The sequence below is a fragment of the Radiomyces spectabilis genome (assembly GCF_025331425.1).
Source record: "Radiomyces spectabilis strain NRRL 2753 chromosome Unknown BYT42scaffold_14, whole genome shotgun sequence".
Lineage (NCBI taxonomy): Eukaryota > Fungi > Mucoromycota > Mucoromycetes > Mucorales > Radiomycetaceae > Radiomyces > Radiomyces spectabilis.
The window spans coordinates 343,763-359,030 of record NW_026251939.1 but is presented as its reverse complement, the minus strand read 5'-3'; the positions used below and the strand labels follow the sequence as shown (position 1 = coordinate 359,030).

Genomic DNA, 15,268 nt, shown 5'->3' with positions numbered 1-15,268 from the left:
TTCCATCTTGGCATACATATCTACGATATACTGCTGAAAGAGTCGGCCAAAGAGGTGCAAGTGGTGTCCATCATTTCGATACATCAATCTGAAACTGTAGTAGTTCATCACGGTGACTCTGTCGTTTCTGGTCGATCGAGTTTCAATGTTCCACCCAGGCTCGCCTTCAGGAAACATCAGCACGTAATGGAGTGGGTCATACAGGCGATGCATCTCACTGATTGATGTCAGTTGGTCACTACGCGTACAGATCACAATATCCCTTCCAGAGGACTCTGCGTTTTCACCGATAATAACACCAATTTCAGAAGCATTTGGTGCATTATAGCGTCGTGGATCTGGGGCATCGTCAGCTCGAATAATCATTCTGATGTTGGAAGCACCACCATTATCCTGTATGCATTGGGCCATTGTCTTGAAAAGATGGACGAAAGGATTGATTTCATGCATTAATTGCTGAAGTACTTCCAAGATGTCTCGCGCGAGATGGCTTGTAATTAGGAAATCTCTTCCTTCTTCAGTGTTGCTGCGAAGGAGACGCGCGATTGTTGGAGGTGTAGGCTCCAAAGGCGGAAGCACAATGGAACCTTGGGCACAGCAGAACTGGAATTGTGGATTTGAGATGGATCCAGACATGCGCTCTTTGAGCCACATGTGTGCCTGGCAGAAATTGCAGACAACATTCATGCGACCCAAGGTATGTCTACTGGGGAGTTCTGATTCATCAGACTCTGCGTTACCAACAGGTGCAGGTAATCTACGGCTGTGTTCTCCAGCGTCATTTTCGTTTGCTTCTCTCATAGCCAGCCTCGCTGGATTCAATGGGCAAGCCAGATGGCTGCTGCGCTGGTGTCCCAGTTGCTGGCACGAAGAGCAACGGACTTCTACCAATCCTTGGATCGTAGCAACGTTGGGTTGTTCGGTGCGTCTGGGGTTATTGGGACAGTTTCTAGAGGTGGATTGAGCGTGTCCTGGGAGACCGCAAGAAACACAGGAGATGGGTGATGAGACAATAGCGCTTTCCTCAGCACGTCTCGTATTGTTGGGACAGCTGCGATTCGTTGATCGAGCATCACCTGGCAGGCCACACGAAGCACAGAAAATGGTTGAAGACGACATTGGGGAAAAAGCGATTGAGCTTGAGGAAATGGAATAAAGAAAGGAATTGGACCTAGATAATAAAACAATACAGCGTGGTTTAACTAAACAAATCATATAATAACACGGTCCGCTCATGCATAAAAGGAAGTGCAGATCATGAGCAACTCCAAGTGACCGGTTTTTACAACACGTAAATCATGTGATCTATTTTGTTTTAGCCAATCAGCAGCCTTAAAAACATTTATTATCCAATCAACAACGCCAAATTAGCGGACAATAAAAGTGACTGCGAACTAAAATTCAAACATTTTAATAAGGTTGAGATATTTATATCTTTAATCATGATTTTTTAATAATACAATGATTTAACGTGTGTGTACTCCCAAAGATTTTAATATACAGTATCAATATCAATGTACATTTTACAAGAGATGGATGGCTGTATCCTCAAAATGAATACGTTCGTAACCAAGCGCTTCTCGTTCCCGTTTCCAAGATTCCAAAATCAGTGATTTGAATAATGAGTTGATACCACATCCGGTCACGTCGAGCCACTTTAAATGCTTGCAGTGACGAATAAATTGCCCGATACTGACTTCATTAGCTCGATTCAGAAACGCTAACGAGAGGTATATTAAGTCGGGACAACTACGGCTTAGCAAGTGTAACGAATCGTTGCTGACTTGCCAGCACCGAACGACGTGTAGCAACCGTAAATTCGGACAGTAGCGAGCGATGGCTGCCATGGCACGGTCAGTAATATCATAAAGTGAATTAAGACGAAGATGGGTCAAGCTGCATCCCCAACATTTGACAGCAGCGATGATAGCGTTATCGTCCAAATGGCGACAGAACGATAAATCCAATTGTCGAAGCTGCGATGGCTCGGTTAACTTGGTTTCGGCGGCGATCAGCGAATACAGTCCTTCGGGAGTCATTTCCCGGAAAAGGCAAAGACGCAGGATTTTTAACCGCTGTTGATGCATCGACAAGGTTTGCACGACCGGATCCCCCAGTTGCTCACAAGCCGATAGATCGAGGTAGGCCAACTGCGAACAAGGCTGCAATACAGTGGCCATTTCATCGTTGGTGACGGAAGTTAGCCATTCCACTTCCTTTTCGGTTGTATCAATTTCGTCGTAGTTCTCTTCATTTTCAAGACCACTGGTGTCATAGTTGATCCTTTGGATCCGGACATAACCTTGAGCAGTTTCCCCATTGTCATCAATGGGAAGACTGCGCACACTGATCATGCTTGTAATTTTGGCGGGAACGAGTGGTGGCGATTTGCGAAGCACAATGCTTTGGACACACGGACCCCAGCGCTGCGCTTTTTGAGGTTGGCGAAACGTTTCCAGTAGACGATTCCAATGGAATCGAGTGCAGATATGAATATGCTGGTAGAGCCGGGGCATCACCACACTATACCATGCCTTGTTGATTCTCGCAAGCGTAGGCAAACTCGATCGTGGCACATGATTGGCAATCGCATCAATAATCTCGGCTGGCAAATTCACTGCCGCTCTTTTTGCTGTTGCTGTAGTCGGAGACGATGCATTGCCAAGTAATGAGGTTGCTGTGGAATCAGAAAGGAAAAAGAACTGCATAATGGTTTCAGACCATGACACAGCCATATTTTTTATTGGCTGTCAGCGCATCGATTCCAGTACGCGCGTCGCTTCTTTCTTCTTATTTTTCATTGGTCGACCCTTCGGCCCACCAGTCAGCGGAAAAAATTCATTCCAATCTGTTGGTGAGAGAAACTGGCCAATATTTGATTCCTTGGTCTTCTGGCTGCGCCAGAGTGGGCTGCTTTACTAATCTACTACATCAAGTCACAACTCCAAGCAATCTTTTAAACCATATAGCAAGGACAAGACACATTAGCGCTAGGATATAGCATGTATTGAGAACCGGTTGAGTGATCACTCTCTTCCTATTCTCCGTTGGCTAACAAAAGCCTCGTATTTATGAATAAGAACACTGTGAATGCAATCATGAGATATCATGCATTTGTGACATCAGACAGACTGTAAATACTGGTTCCAGAAATTTCTAGCAAGCCAAACCCACGACATTAATACACGAGACCTTGAATGAAGAGGAATTCAGTATGTGTCGAACGAGATTTAATCTTATGAATGCTATCTTTACAACGAGTGGAATAAATCTGTATTTATGAAGATTCGTCAACACTTGTAACTGAATCGGATGACGTTGAGGGACTGGAAGACCGAGAAATGACGGATTCACTAAATTTCCAAAGTAGCTCTAAAAGATTGGGACCCAAAGAATACAAATCCAAGACTATCTCTCCTGCAAACCATCGTAAATACAGAGTGTGTGATGGATAGTGGAACTTTAGGTTTACCTTCGGTTTCCTCGATGCTCATATCGTCTGTGCTGTTCTCCTGAATGATGTCGTGGAACGCCTCTGCCTGATCCTGGGTCATATTACTAAGTCGGCGGGCCAGCTCCAGCATGTCGACGTTCTGAAAAAATGAGCAAGACATACCGATGGGTCATAATACTACTTAAAAAGAAGATACCTTGGGTATTCCCCATGCGCGCCGTGTGGTGTCGTCGATATCCATGCTATGCACAGGGTTTAAATGTTGTAAATCCATGTCGCTGTACACTTCGTCTTGCACATGGATTTCATGCTTCTCAGGCACTAGATTCTTCAGCTTCTCCGCCACACTGTGCTCATCATCAGATATTTGCGCTTTCTCATTTCCTGCCGTCTCCCCAATGATATTTTCATCTTGACTGTTTTGCATCATTTCATCGTGCTCAGTATTCTCCATTTCTGTAGATATTGACAAGTCTGTGAGGGTGTTATTTGTGTGATGCATTTCAGGCAACGTTGGTGACGCCATAGGAGAGACTGGTCGGAAATCAGACAAGGGAGATGAGGGCTGTTGTCCTGGTGAATCCAAGGACGGCGTAGGCGATAATCGCTCTGGAGATGCATCTTCGTCCTTGACGATGGTGTTGGAGACAGTCGGAGATAAATCAGTCGCATCATCTTTAACTTGCCCGGTGTATTCTCCGTTGGACAACAATTGAGTCAGTTCAGGTGCTGGATCTCTGAAAACCTTTTTTGGTTGCATTGTTAATGTGTTTTTCTTTTCGCGTACTAATGGATTTGTTTAGTGAGTGACCTACGAGTGTGTGGATGCTGGAATAATGGGGTTTTTGAAAGTTGATATCAAAGGAGATAGCTTCTGGATCGGCCCAATGATGCTTGAAATAGAGAACGATGCGTAAGTCAAACTCGCCCCATCCTTTTTCTTGTATGGTGTAAGGTTCCTTTTTAACCACTTTTTTTTGTTTCGTAATTTCATCAGTCATTTGTAACGCAGGGGGGGGTATCGTTCTTGTTCTAACCTTTTCTCGGCGTAGCAAATGTCGGATGCAATATATACTCAACATGGTCTACGATTTTCGATAACTTCCCCTTTTGTTCCTTTCCCTTATCAACTGCCACTATGGTGACTTTCCACTCTCGCCAAGGCACACCATCCACCGGTTTCAATGACTTGTCTTTGGACAAATGGCTCTGATTGGTTACCTTGATATCTTGATGTAATTCAGTCTACAAACGGTAGGATGTGGTCCTGAGTATGATACGTTTCTTGACTTGCATAAACCACCTGGCGTTGGATCAGCCATGGAAAACTTACCATATGCCAGTAACGGAGATTTTTGTGAGGATGACCGGTCAAGGTAAGGATGAGAAGGTGACAGTAAACGGAAAGTGGAATCAGTTAATAAACTAAGGTGCATGAAAAAGATTAAACCGTAATTTTATAGTTCAAGGTATTCGAAATTTTCAGTTGAGAATGCAAAAACGACGGTGCGGAAAAAGGGGGGCGAAAAAAAATCGAGGAACTGACGTGACTCGGGACTTCAATTGCCTTCATTGTTGCTCTCGATTTTTCCGTGCATTATCCAAACGTCAACTATGCGCGTGGACAACCCTGATAATTTAGACTTTGAAGCCTACATTAACAATTACAGAGGTACTTGCCCAATCACTACATAACTTGCAGCTTACAGTATACTCAAGATGAGTGTATCAAAGGACGTACTCGTATCGATAGAGCTCTCTTCATTGCTCAACATTGCCCAAGCCTAGCCATTGACGCCTATCAATCAGCACTTCACGATATACAAAATCTCACGCGCGATGTCAAGCAGTACAGAACATCCCTCGGCAAACTCAATGCATTGCTGGAAGAACAACAGCAAGAACCCATCACTGAAGACCAGCAATGGATCGCACAAATTGAAAACGAGAACAAACCGTTGTTGGAACAACTGGAAGCTGAACTCAAGCACCATAAAAGCAACCTCTCCAAAGAAAACATCAGAGTAAGCTGATCAGAATGCGAATAGAAGGACTGAATGTGTTGACTGAACATGTTTTTTGTGTACCAAAAAAAAAAAAAAAAAAAAAAAAAAGCTGACACACGTCAAGTTGGGCGACTATTACTACAATATTGGCGATTATGCAAACGCTCTGAAAAACTATGTCCGCACACGCGATTATTGTACCACCAGTCAACATTTGCTCGATATGTGCCTCAACGCCATCAAAGTAAGGACTGGGTTAAGATGGAACTTGGGGGGCTAGGCGGAAGAAAGAAACGAAAAAGGTCGTTCAAGGTTTTTAATGCAATACCTTTATTCAGGTGAATATTACGGATGGACACTTCTCCCATGTACAAACATATGTCGCGCGTGCTGAAGCGACGCCGAACCTCCCGGATAAAGCGATTAATCTGGCCAAGCTGAAATGCTGTCAGGGTCTAGTCACTTTGACGGGGACCGATCCGAACAAATACAGGTTGGTGGCCAACGCATTAACTGATATCACCTTTGAGGCTGCCGATGCTTTCAACGATGTGATGTCGCCCAATGATATTCCAATCTACGGTGGACTGTGTGCCTTGGCCTCCTATAATCGTCGTGAATTGCATGCGTTATTCCAAAAGAACCCTTCTTTCAAAAGCTATCTTGAATTGGAACCACACATTCGAAACATGATGGAAGCATTTTACGATGCTAAATACAATGTGTGTCTCCGATTATTGGCCGATTATCGAGTAAGTTTTTACAGGTTGTTTATTCATGTACGGATTGATCTGACAAGGGGCACGGTGTAGAATGATTTACTTTTGGATATGTACCTGCACCCGCTCGTCGATACCTTAATCCAGCAGATCCGAGAAAGAGCCATGATCCAGTATTGCTTACCTTATTCCACCGTCGATATGCACCAAATGGCCACGGCTTTCCACATTAACGTCTCGCAATTGGAAAAAGAACTGGTGACCCTAATAAGTCACGGCGACAAGATACCCGCTCGCATCGATACGCATAAAAAGGTACTATTGGGATATCGAGCACGTAGTGCGGTGCATCAACCTGACGCTCCACTTTGATTTTGTTAGATCCTATGCGCGAAGCGAAAGGAACAAAGGACACAAGCGTTCGATCAGTCACTGCAAATCGGCACAGAATACGAAAAAGCAGCCAAAGGATTAATGCTGCGGCTTCACTTGCTCAAAGCCGACATGATTGTCAAATAGTTTGAATTTGTATGATATCAACAAGACAAGAGTTTTAAAAACCCCACTTGTTCAAGTATGGTTGGATGAAATAAAAACTCTATTGCGGTTTTCTTTATTGCTCGAATGCCAATGTCAAAGCACGAAGTGAAAGCTTGACCATTTACTCATGTCGCTAATGAGCCCAAGTCAATGGAGGCAGTTGGCTATGCTTAGCTGCACACGGCTTACCAAGACTATAAACAGCAGTTTCATAATACAAAATACGCAAGCGTGATACATACAAGCTCATTTTGGCAGTATTTATGTTGTTTTTACAACTCACTACGACTCAGGTGATGGCCTGCATGTGGATGTCGACGAAGCAATGTCTGCCCACTTAATTAAAATCTGTGATGCGCTTCAAAACAGTCCGTGACTGTTATGTGACCGCACTCCTTTGTTTTGTCACATATATACTTTTCAACACAACAGAAAAAACAAGATTCCTTGGTGTAGGTTAAAGGTTTATTGAAGGCGAGGCGAAGCCGAGCACGAGCTTCGGGTGTGAAGCAAATTGCTCTCGCCAGGTCAGTGTGGTGGGAAAGTCATGAAAAATAAAACCTGCGAGCAGGAAAACAAAAAAGGAAAGGAAAATCAGGAAGGGAGTATCAGTTCTCTATGGGACAGGTAGCTATGGTAGACTACTGGGATTGTTGAGACTCGTTACGAGTGGATGGTGGTGCAGAGTTCTCCAGCCAATAAAGCAGAGCGCGACCGGGATCAGGATCATGGTATTCAAGAAAATGTGGATCTGGGTGACAACTTTGGTCGACCTCAAGAAGAATGCGACATATACGTGGCCACATATTACGCCAAAACGTAATGCGGGCAGCAGATGTTGGGCGGGAACAGGGAAGCTGATTCAGTCGAAAGGAGAGCGGGTCATCTGGGCGGTTCGATCCAGTGAGTTGTAATCGTTCATGCATGTTGAGGCACCAGATAAGATGGCGACGGCTAGTGTGGTCCTTTTGACACCAACAAGTGCGTGGGCGGCCTGGTAGCCATCCCATGCGCCAGCGAAGGCAGCGGCTACGTTCGTGTCGGGTCATTGGGAGAAATAGGATGGGATCTATTCTAGCTTGGGGTCGGCATGCGCGGAGGAGGATGCTATTGCGACTGTTCAGTCGAGCTTCGAGCTGATCCTGCTTGTATGTAGTGATCGCTTTTTTGAGGTCTTGAGGGCTTGTCTCTGCACGTGGGCGGGATAATGAAATCCAAATTTCGTTTTTGTGAATTTGGAACCATAAGTGGCCCGTGGTAAAGATAGATGGGCGAAGTGCAGCGAGCAGGCTATCATCTGGGGTATTACGCACACGAAAGATGTATTTTACCTGGAGGATGGCATGGCGATGTACCATTGCTGGAAGACGGGTCAAGTGTTTAAACACCATGGTTGAGGATGTGCGGTGGCCTCCGAAAAGTAAGCGTAGACACTGGTCTTGTGCTTTTTCAAGTTTTATCTTTTCCTTCACCGAAGGGCGGATCAAAGCAAGGCCATATTCGAATTTTGGCCGAATAAATTGCTGGTATAAACGAGCGGAAAGGAGACGAGAGAACCCATTGGGATTTGCACCCAGGGAATGGATAACACGCATAGCACCAACTGCACCACGGCTGTTTTCGTAGATGAGTCGCGCTGAATCAATGAGGCCTTTGTTGTTAAACGGAATACCAAGATATTTAAAATATTGATCGCTCTGAAGTGGGACGTTATACAGAGTAAGGGGTCGTCGTGGGTGAATGGCAGGAGATCCAGGATAGGTGATAACACATTTATCGGGATTCCATCGGTATCCAAGTTGACGGCTGTGGCGCTCACAGGCCGCGAGTAGAGCAGGCATGGTTGCCCATGTGCCGATCAGGGCAATATCATCAGCGTAAAGTAGACAGTTTATGCGTTGGTTCTGAACAAGAAATTCCGTGGGAAAGTCAAAATCATCATCGATAGGATTGATCGCCTCTTCAGTGAGACGCAAGAGGGAGGGCAGTGAGTTGATGTATACAGAGTATAAAAACGGCGACAGAATAGATCCTTGGAGAACGCCAGTGGCAGGTTGAAAACGGCGCGAGGTGATACCAGAGAGAGTAACTTCGATCTCAACATCATCAAAAAGATTTTTTAAGAGGGCGAGCAGGGGCGGTGCAGCGGCGGGCTCCAGTTCTTGCCAGATGACGTTTCTGTCGACGGTATCGTACGCTGATTTGATGTCAAGAAATGCTATTACAGGACTTTGGCCGTGAATGGTAGCATGCATCACCGACAATTCGTGCAGACAGAGGGCTTGATCCATGGCACTACGGCCAGGACGGAAACCACCCTGCGCAATATCAAGAGTGGGAGCAGCAATTTCCAGAGAGGGAGCAAGACAATTTTCGAACAGTTTGCGGAAAACAGAGGTCAGACAGATTGGGCGGTAGTTGCAAGGGTTGGATGGATCGCCTTTCTTGTAGATTGGGACCACTTGAGCAACGCGCCATACAGAAGGGGTTTGACCCCACTTCCAGCAGAGGGCGAAAAGTTTTACGAGGAGTGGAACGAGTGTGTCAATGAGTGGGAGGAGCATTTCAGTACGTACATGATCAATACCAGGCGCCTTTCGGCAAGCGAGGCGATTGAGAGCCTGAGTGACGGTATAATAATCGATCGGACAAGGAGTTGAAAAGGGAGCAGAGGAAACGGGTTCTTCGGTAATGGAGGGTCCAAGAAGATTCCCGGAGAAAACTGATTCGAGGTGTGTCAGAATGCGGTCAGCAGCGACCACTGGACCAGCAGGGTCAGAAAAAGAAGGATTAGTTTTACGGTTGCGGCGGATTTTGTTGATTGTGGTTGTGGCAGTGGCAACATCACCAGTAGACAGTTTCTCAGTGAACTCGCGCCAAGTTAGGCGGCGTCTTCGAGATACAAGGCGGCGGAAAATGGCAGCAGCGCGTTGGTGATCTACCCAACGAGAAAGTTTACTTGTACCAGAAGCTCGGCGCCAGAGTCGGTAGCAGCGTTCACGATCGTCAAATGCTTTCTGGAGTTCATCGTTCCAAAACCATTTGCACTTTCGGCGAGGAGGTTTACGTTTACCTACACTTTGGTCAAGTGCAGAATAAATGGCATTGCACAATTGGTCATTGAGAGCATCAAGTGGAGGAGGCGAACGAGTGGAAAGAGTGGTGGTAAGTAAGTCAGATAAAGGAGCGGACAGGGTGTTGAAGGATTGGAGATACTGGTCTAAGCGACTAGGGTAGCGAAAACGACTGAGATTCCATAGGCGACGTGGATGGTGAGAAGTGCTTGAGGGAGGAGGGGTAGAAGGAGTGTATGTGATATGGACGATTTTATGATCTGATCCCAGAGAGAGATCACTACTGACATACATAGAGGGGTTCAAGAGTGGTTGCGTGCTTATAAACCAGTCGATGATACTAGAACCGTGGCCCGAAAGAAGCGTGGGTATACCATAGGCCAGAGAGGCATTCCAAAGTGTTAGTCCATGCTCTTGTATCCAAGCGAGAAGCATAGTACCACGGGGTGTATAAATATTGTCTCCAATAAAGGTACCGATGCGTCCATTAAAATCACCGCATAGGATGGTATTGGTGGTGTTGTCGTGATGAAAGGGGAGGGAGTTGAGAACAGCCATGACGGCAGAGGAAGAAAGCGAGGGCGGTAAGTAGAGACAGTGGATGAGTGTATCGGTGACAATGCAGGAGAGAACATAAGGAGAGGAGTTCGGTAGGACAGTAACGTGGTAAGGAAAGGATGGGTTGACAAGTAGGGATATACCCATACTGCCGACATAAGCATTGCGTAGTGGTGTTCCATAGGTATGATGTTGGATCCAGTGTGTGGGAAAGGTATGGGGTTCGAGAAGCCAGGTTTCGGTGATAAACATAAGTGCAGAATTCGGGATATAGGAGAGGATCGTATCTATGAGGTGACGTTGGAGGCCATTGGCGTTCCATAAAGAGAGTGTAATGGGCTCACTCATTGATCGGATATTTGGTTCGCGTTAGTCTGGGTGGAAGTGTCGCTCGTAATCGACATGCGGCGGACGTTAGTGTCATCATCATTTGTGAGAAAAGGATTGTCAGGTGGGGTGGTGGTGAGTTCAGTGCGGGAAAGAATGGACTGGAGGTGGGAATCGGAGAGCCACTGTTGTTGATGGAAAGACCGGGCGACTGCAAATTTGACAGGTGCACGGATGAAATTAATGGCACGCTCAAGTCGTTCGACATGGAGTTGATCAGCCTGTTGTTGACGATCCTTGGCAGCCAAGGTTTCGAATTTAGGATCGCGCAAACGCATAGGGTCGCGTGGGTTGAAATCTTTGATCTGCTGAATGGTGTGTTTGGCAAGGAGGGTAGTAAGTTCATCATAATAGTCATTATGGATCAGCAGGGCAACAATTTGGCGATCGGGGTAGTGAACATCCAGAATGCGTGAATTATTAAATCCAAGAATGCGAAGGCGACTGCGAAGCTCCTTAGTCTTCATCCGGAACTTGCTGGGGATATAGACATAGCGGAAACCATGGGTCTCGCTATTAGTCGCGAAGGTTCTTGCAACGGTCTCCACTTGTTTGGTTGAGAACTTTTTTTTGGGTAGGTTTTTTTTAGTGCGAGAAGCCCATGTGTCCTTGACTGGGGAAGTGTCGGTTGTAGGGGGGTCTGTGGAGGTGGATGCATACTTAGAAGCCATTGCTCCAATGGGGGTAGGGTCAGCATATTGGGTTTCAAATTGAGCTTCAAGCTGGGCGATTCGAGCTTCGGCAGCAGCCAACGATTGGTTTAACTGATGATTTTCTGCCTTCAGTTGATCATACTCATCGAGGCGGCGGAGAACTTGATTCATTTGAGCGACCATGGCTGTCATGAATGATGGAAGGGCTTCATGATGCTCAAATTGTAACATGGTGGAGGGTAGAGGTTGTTCCGTCAGTGCAAGAGGTGTAGCTGGGTTCTGGGTCGGAGTAGATGCCTGAGATTCAGGCGATTCAACCATGGTGATATCAGGTAACGTTTCCACAGAAGCATCACGAGCGCGGGTTTGGTCGATCAGTTGGCGCATCTCAATATGCGAAAAACGTTGGCCGCATTGACAGAGAAAAATGGGCATGGCTGGTTCAGTCTTAGTGTGGCCATTTTTCCTGATGGTGGACTTGTTGCATTTGGGGCAGCTGAGTTGGGACTGACGCATTTCAGCGAAATCGGAGGCTAAAAGGGCCACGGCGTCAGGAGAAAAAATTTTGGGCGGCTTGGCCAGCCCAAGGGCTCCTTGGCTTTTCTCGGGTTTTTTTTGCACTGTTTTGACGGCGCCCATTAACAGTTGCAGGTCAGAAACGGTGGACAGTTGTTCAGGAAAGTTTGGACGCGTGCGTTTAAGTGCGGGGATTCGAGTAATGCGGGCTGGTAAAATAGATGTTCGCCGCCGTTTACTGATAAATAATTTTTTTGTTGGATGGCCGGATGTTGGAATCGCAGGACAGAATTCGGTGCTTTCGCTTGGAGCTTCTAACGAAACTTGTTCTGCGAGGTTGGTAGTGGAGCTTGAGAGTGTTTTTACAGTTGGAGGGTTTGTTGTTTTGCTGCTATTCGTTGTCAAAGTTTTGCTGAAACCGGTAAAACTATTATCCGTGAAAAAAGTGATGAATAGTGGAATAACCAGTGATTCCTTGGTGTAGATGAAAGTTTTATTAAAGCGAGGCGAAGCCGAGCACAGACTTCTGGAGTGAAGCAACGTTGCTCTCGCCAGATCGAGGGGGGAGATAGGTCATGAAAAAACCTACTGTACTAGACAGCAGGAAAAAACGAAAAAGGAAACAAATGCATGAAAAATAAAAAAAATAAAAATAAAAAAAAATCTAAACGGAGCTAATGTCTGATTCCGAAGAAACAGAAACAGGTGGGGGCAAAAGCCAGTTCACGAGGGAACAACCAGGAGCGGGATCACGGTAAGCAATGAAATCAGGATCGGGATGACAAGCCTGATCTACCTCAAGGAGGATTTGACAAACAATCGGCCAGGTACAGCGCCAGTAAGCAATGCGATGGGATGAGGTGGGGCGGGTTTTTGGGAGCTGGTTCAAAATACAAGAAAGTGGATCAGCATGATCAGGATCATTGCGAACGTTGAGACGACGGTGCATGTTCAAACACCAGATTAAATGGCGCCGGCTTGTGTGATCATGCTTGCACCAACAGGTAATAGGGCGGCCAGGAAGCCAACCCATTCTCCATCGGATGCAACGACTTCGTTCATGGTGGGTCATTGGCAGGAACATGATGGGATCGATGCCCAGACGGGGACGGCAGGCGCGAAGGAGGGTGCCGTTACGACTATCCAGCCGATGCTGGAAAGTGTCTTGAAGGAACGTCCAGAGGGCGGATTTAAAGTCTTTTGCAGACGTGTGAGAGCGGGGTCGAGGGAGGCTAACCCAGATTTGATTCCTGTAGTAGGAAGGCCAAAGGTGTGGAGTATGTTTAATGTGAGGCTTTAGAGCACTCAAAAGACTGTCGTCAGGAAGGTGGTAAGATCGGAATAAATATTTGGCTTGGAGAATGCTGTATCGTTCAGCCATTGTGGGCAAGCGGGTCAAGTGACGGAAAACAACTGTGGATGCGGTGCGATGGCCACCAAAAATCATGCGTAAGCATTGATCTTGAGCACGATCGAGCTGAATACGCTGTTTCACAGAAAGGCGAAGAAGGGCAAGGCCATATTCGAACTTGGGACGGACGAATTGTTGGTACAAGCGAGCGGAAAGCAAACGAGAGAAACCATGTGGGTTGACACCCAGGCCACGTAAGACACGCATGGTACCCAAGGCGCCGCTGCTGTTCTGGTGGATGAGGAGAGTCGGATCGATCAAGCCCTGGCTGTTGAAAGGAATACCGAGGTACTTGAAGGTGGAGGCGGATTGGAGGGGAACATTGTAAAGTGTTAAAGGAATGGAGGGGGAAACCGAAGGTGAACCATCGTATAAAACGACACACTTTTCCGGATTCCATCGATAGCCTAGTTGTTGGCTATGCCTTTCACAGGCGGCAAGGAGAGTAGGCATGGTATTCCAAGTACCAATGATCGCAACATCGTCAGCATACAAAAGGCAATTGATGCGTTGACCGCGGACAAGGAATTGGAAAGGAGCAACAAAGTCATCATCATCTGGAAAGAGTGATGCTTCGGCAAGACGGAGGACACCAGGGAGGGTATTGATGTACAAGGAATAAAGGAATGGAGAGAGCACGGAACCTTGAAGGACACCGGTTTTAGGTTGGAAACGAGAGGAGTTGGTGCCTGAGAGCAGGACTTCGATGGAAACATCGTCGAATAAATTACGGAGGAGAGAAAGGAGTGGAGGTGGGGCCGTAGATTCAATTTCTTGCCATATGACGTTCCGATCAACGGTGTCATAGGCAGATTTGATATCTAGAAAAGCGATAACAGGACTTTGTCCATGAATGGTACGGTGGATGACGGAAAGTTCGTGGAGACATAAGGCTTGGTCCATTGCACTACGTGCAGGGCGGAATCCACCTTGGGCGATGTCGAGGGGAGGGGCAATACGTTCGATTTCTGGCATAAGACAATATTCCAGGATTTTTCGGAACATGGAGGTGAGGCATATGGGTCGATAATTTCCTGGATCGGTCATATCGCCCTTTTTATAAATCGGTACGGCCTGTGCAACTCGCCAGTCAGAGGGACTAGTCCCCCATTTCCAACAGAGTGCAAAAAGGTGGGAAAGGAGTGGAGAAAGTGGATCAATGAGGACTTGGAGTACCTCAGCGCGAATGTGGTCTACACCAGGAGCTTTTCGGGAGGCAAGGCGTTTGATAGCGGCGGCAACCTGGGTGGAAGTGATGGGGCAAACGAGAGAAGAGGGAATAAGGGAAACATTAGACGGATCGTCGGAAGGAGTGGAATGGGCGAGAAGGTTACCAGCATATACTTGCTCGAGATGAGAAGCAATGCGGTTGGCAGCAGTAGTGGGGCCAGCAGGGTCGGTGAACTGAGGTGTGGTTTTACGATTGCGCCGTAATTTCCCCATCATGGCAGTGGCATCACTAAAATTGCCAGTGGTCAGCTTATCACAAAATTCACGCCAGGTTTGTCGTTTGCGTCGGCTGACTAAACGGCGGAATTGGGCAGAGGCTCTTTGGTGTTCGATCCAGCGGGACATTTTGCTGAGGCCTTCAGCACGGCGCCATTTTTGGTAGCACTGTTCACGGTAATCAAAGGCATCTTGGAGTTGTGAATTCCAGAACCATTTGCAGGAACGTCGTGGGGGATTGCGTCGGCCAACAGCGGTGTCGAGGGAGGAATAAATGGCATCGCATAGGCGATGATGGAGAGAGTCAAGGGAAGGAACGGTGGGGGAATCGGAAAGTGCGATCAGTTCATGGCGAAGGGAGCGTACATTGGAGGTAAATGAGTGAATGAGGCGGTCCCGATCGGTAGGGTCAGCAAGTTTGCTAAGATTCCATAATTGACGCGGATGGTTGGTAGCGGGTGGAGGAGGAGGCATAGTGGGAATAAACGTGAGATGAGAGAGTTT

The 15,268-nt window shown here is 46.8% G+C and overlaps 5 protein-coding genes across 5 annotated transcripts; 2 read left to right on the top strand and 3 right to left on the bottom strand.

The window, feature by feature from the left end:
* Positions 1–1,417: 1,417 nt before the first annotated feature.
* On the bottom strand, positions 1,418–2,769 carry BYT42DRAFT_585807 (uncharacterized protein). Its single transcript, XM_051570013.1, has one exon. It carries the CDS (start codon positions 2,733–2,735, stop codon positions 1,524–1,526), a length of 1,212 nt encoding a protein of 403 aa, XP_051419352.1. The 5' UTR covers positions 2,736–2,769; the 3' UTR covers positions 1,418–1,523.
* A 433-nt stretch (positions 2,770–3,202) lies between these two features.
* Positions 3,203–4,817, bottom strand: BYT42DRAFT_608103 (yeats family-domain-containing protein). The gene is made up of 6 exons (XM_051571193.1): positions 4,788–4,817; positions 4,492–4,699; positions 4,270–4,424; positions 3,651–4,199; positions 3,473–3,593; positions 3,203–3,417 (listed from the first exon to the last, which is right to left on the bottom strand). Exons 1-6 carry the CDS (start codon positions 4,788–4,790, stop codon positions 3,278–3,280), a joined length of 1,176 nt encoding a protein of 391 aa, XP_051419351.1. The 5' UTR covers positions 4,791–4,817; the 3' UTR covers positions 3,203–3,277.
* A 77-nt stretch (positions 4,818–4,894) lies between these two features.
* BYT42DRAFT_522016 (26S proteasome subunit RPN7-domain-containing protein) lies at positions 4,895–7,038 on the top strand. Its single transcript, XM_051565287.1, has 6 exons — positions 4,895–5,126; positions 5,189–5,478; positions 5,570–5,704; positions 5,799–6,212; positions 6,273–6,494; positions 6,561–7,038. Exons 1-6 carry the CDS (start codon positions 5,069–5,071, stop codon positions 6,696–6,698), a joined length of 1,257 nt encoding a protein of 418 aa, XP_051419350.1. The 5' UTR covers positions 4,895–5,068; the 3' UTR covers positions 6,699–7,038.
* Positions 7,039–10,761: 3,723 nt separating this feature from the next.
* On the bottom strand, positions 10,762–11,283 carry BYT42DRAFT_482758 (uncharacterized protein; the record flags this gene model as incomplete). Its single annotated transcript, XM_051563708.1, has 1 exon — positions 10,762–11,283. A coding segment is annotated over one exon (522 nt), but the record flags the coding sequence as incomplete, so codon positions are not given.
* A 612-nt stretch (positions 11,284–11,895) lies between these two features.
* On the top strand, positions 11,896–12,541 carry BYT42DRAFT_585797 (uncharacterized protein). The gene has a single exon (XM_051570012.1). It carries the CDS (start codon positions 12,110–12,112, stop codon positions 12,389–12,391), a length of 282 nt encoding a protein of 93 aa, XP_051419348.1. The 5' UTR covers positions 11,896–12,109; the 3' UTR covers positions 12,392–12,541.
* The last annotated feature ends 2,727 nt before the right edge of the window (positions 12,542–15,268 follow it).

What these genes read in the sequence shown, in the direction of transcription:
- BYT42DRAFT_585807 (XM_051570013.1), bottom strand. Translation starts at nt 2,735, where the DNA reads ATGGCTGTGTCATGGTCTGAAACCATTATGCAGTTCTTTTTCCTTTCT.
- BYT42DRAFT_608103 (XM_051571193.1), bottom strand. An exon ending in ATTTGCTACGCCGAGAAAAG is followed by an intron (nt 4,425 to 4,491) that starts GTTAGAACAAGA and finishes AACAAAAAAAAG; the next exon opens with TGGTTAAAAAGGAACCTTAC. An exon ending in GAGCATCGAGGAAACCGAAG is followed by an intron (nt 3,418 to 3,472) that starts GTAAACCTAAAG and finishes GATGGTTTGCAG; the next exon opens with GAGAGATAGTCTTGGATTTG.
- BYT42DRAFT_522016 (XM_051565287.1), top strand. Translation starts at nt 5,069, where the DNA reads ATGCGCGTGGACAACCCTGATAATTTAGACTTTGAAGCCTACATTAAC. An exon ending in CTACATTAACAATTACAGAG is followed by an intron (nt 5,127 to 5,188) that starts GTACTTGCCCAA and finishes AGTGTATCAAAG; the next exon opens with GACGTACTCGTATCGATAGA. An exon ending in TGTGCCTCAACGCCATCAAA is followed by an intron (nt 5,705 to 5,798) that starts GTAAGGACTGGG and finishes ACCTTTATTCAG; the next exon opens with GTGAATATTACGGATGGACA.
- BYT42DRAFT_585797 (XM_051570012.1), top strand. Translation starts at nt 12,110, where the DNA reads ATGCGGGCTGGTAAAATAGATGTTCGCCGCCGTTTACTGATAAATAAT.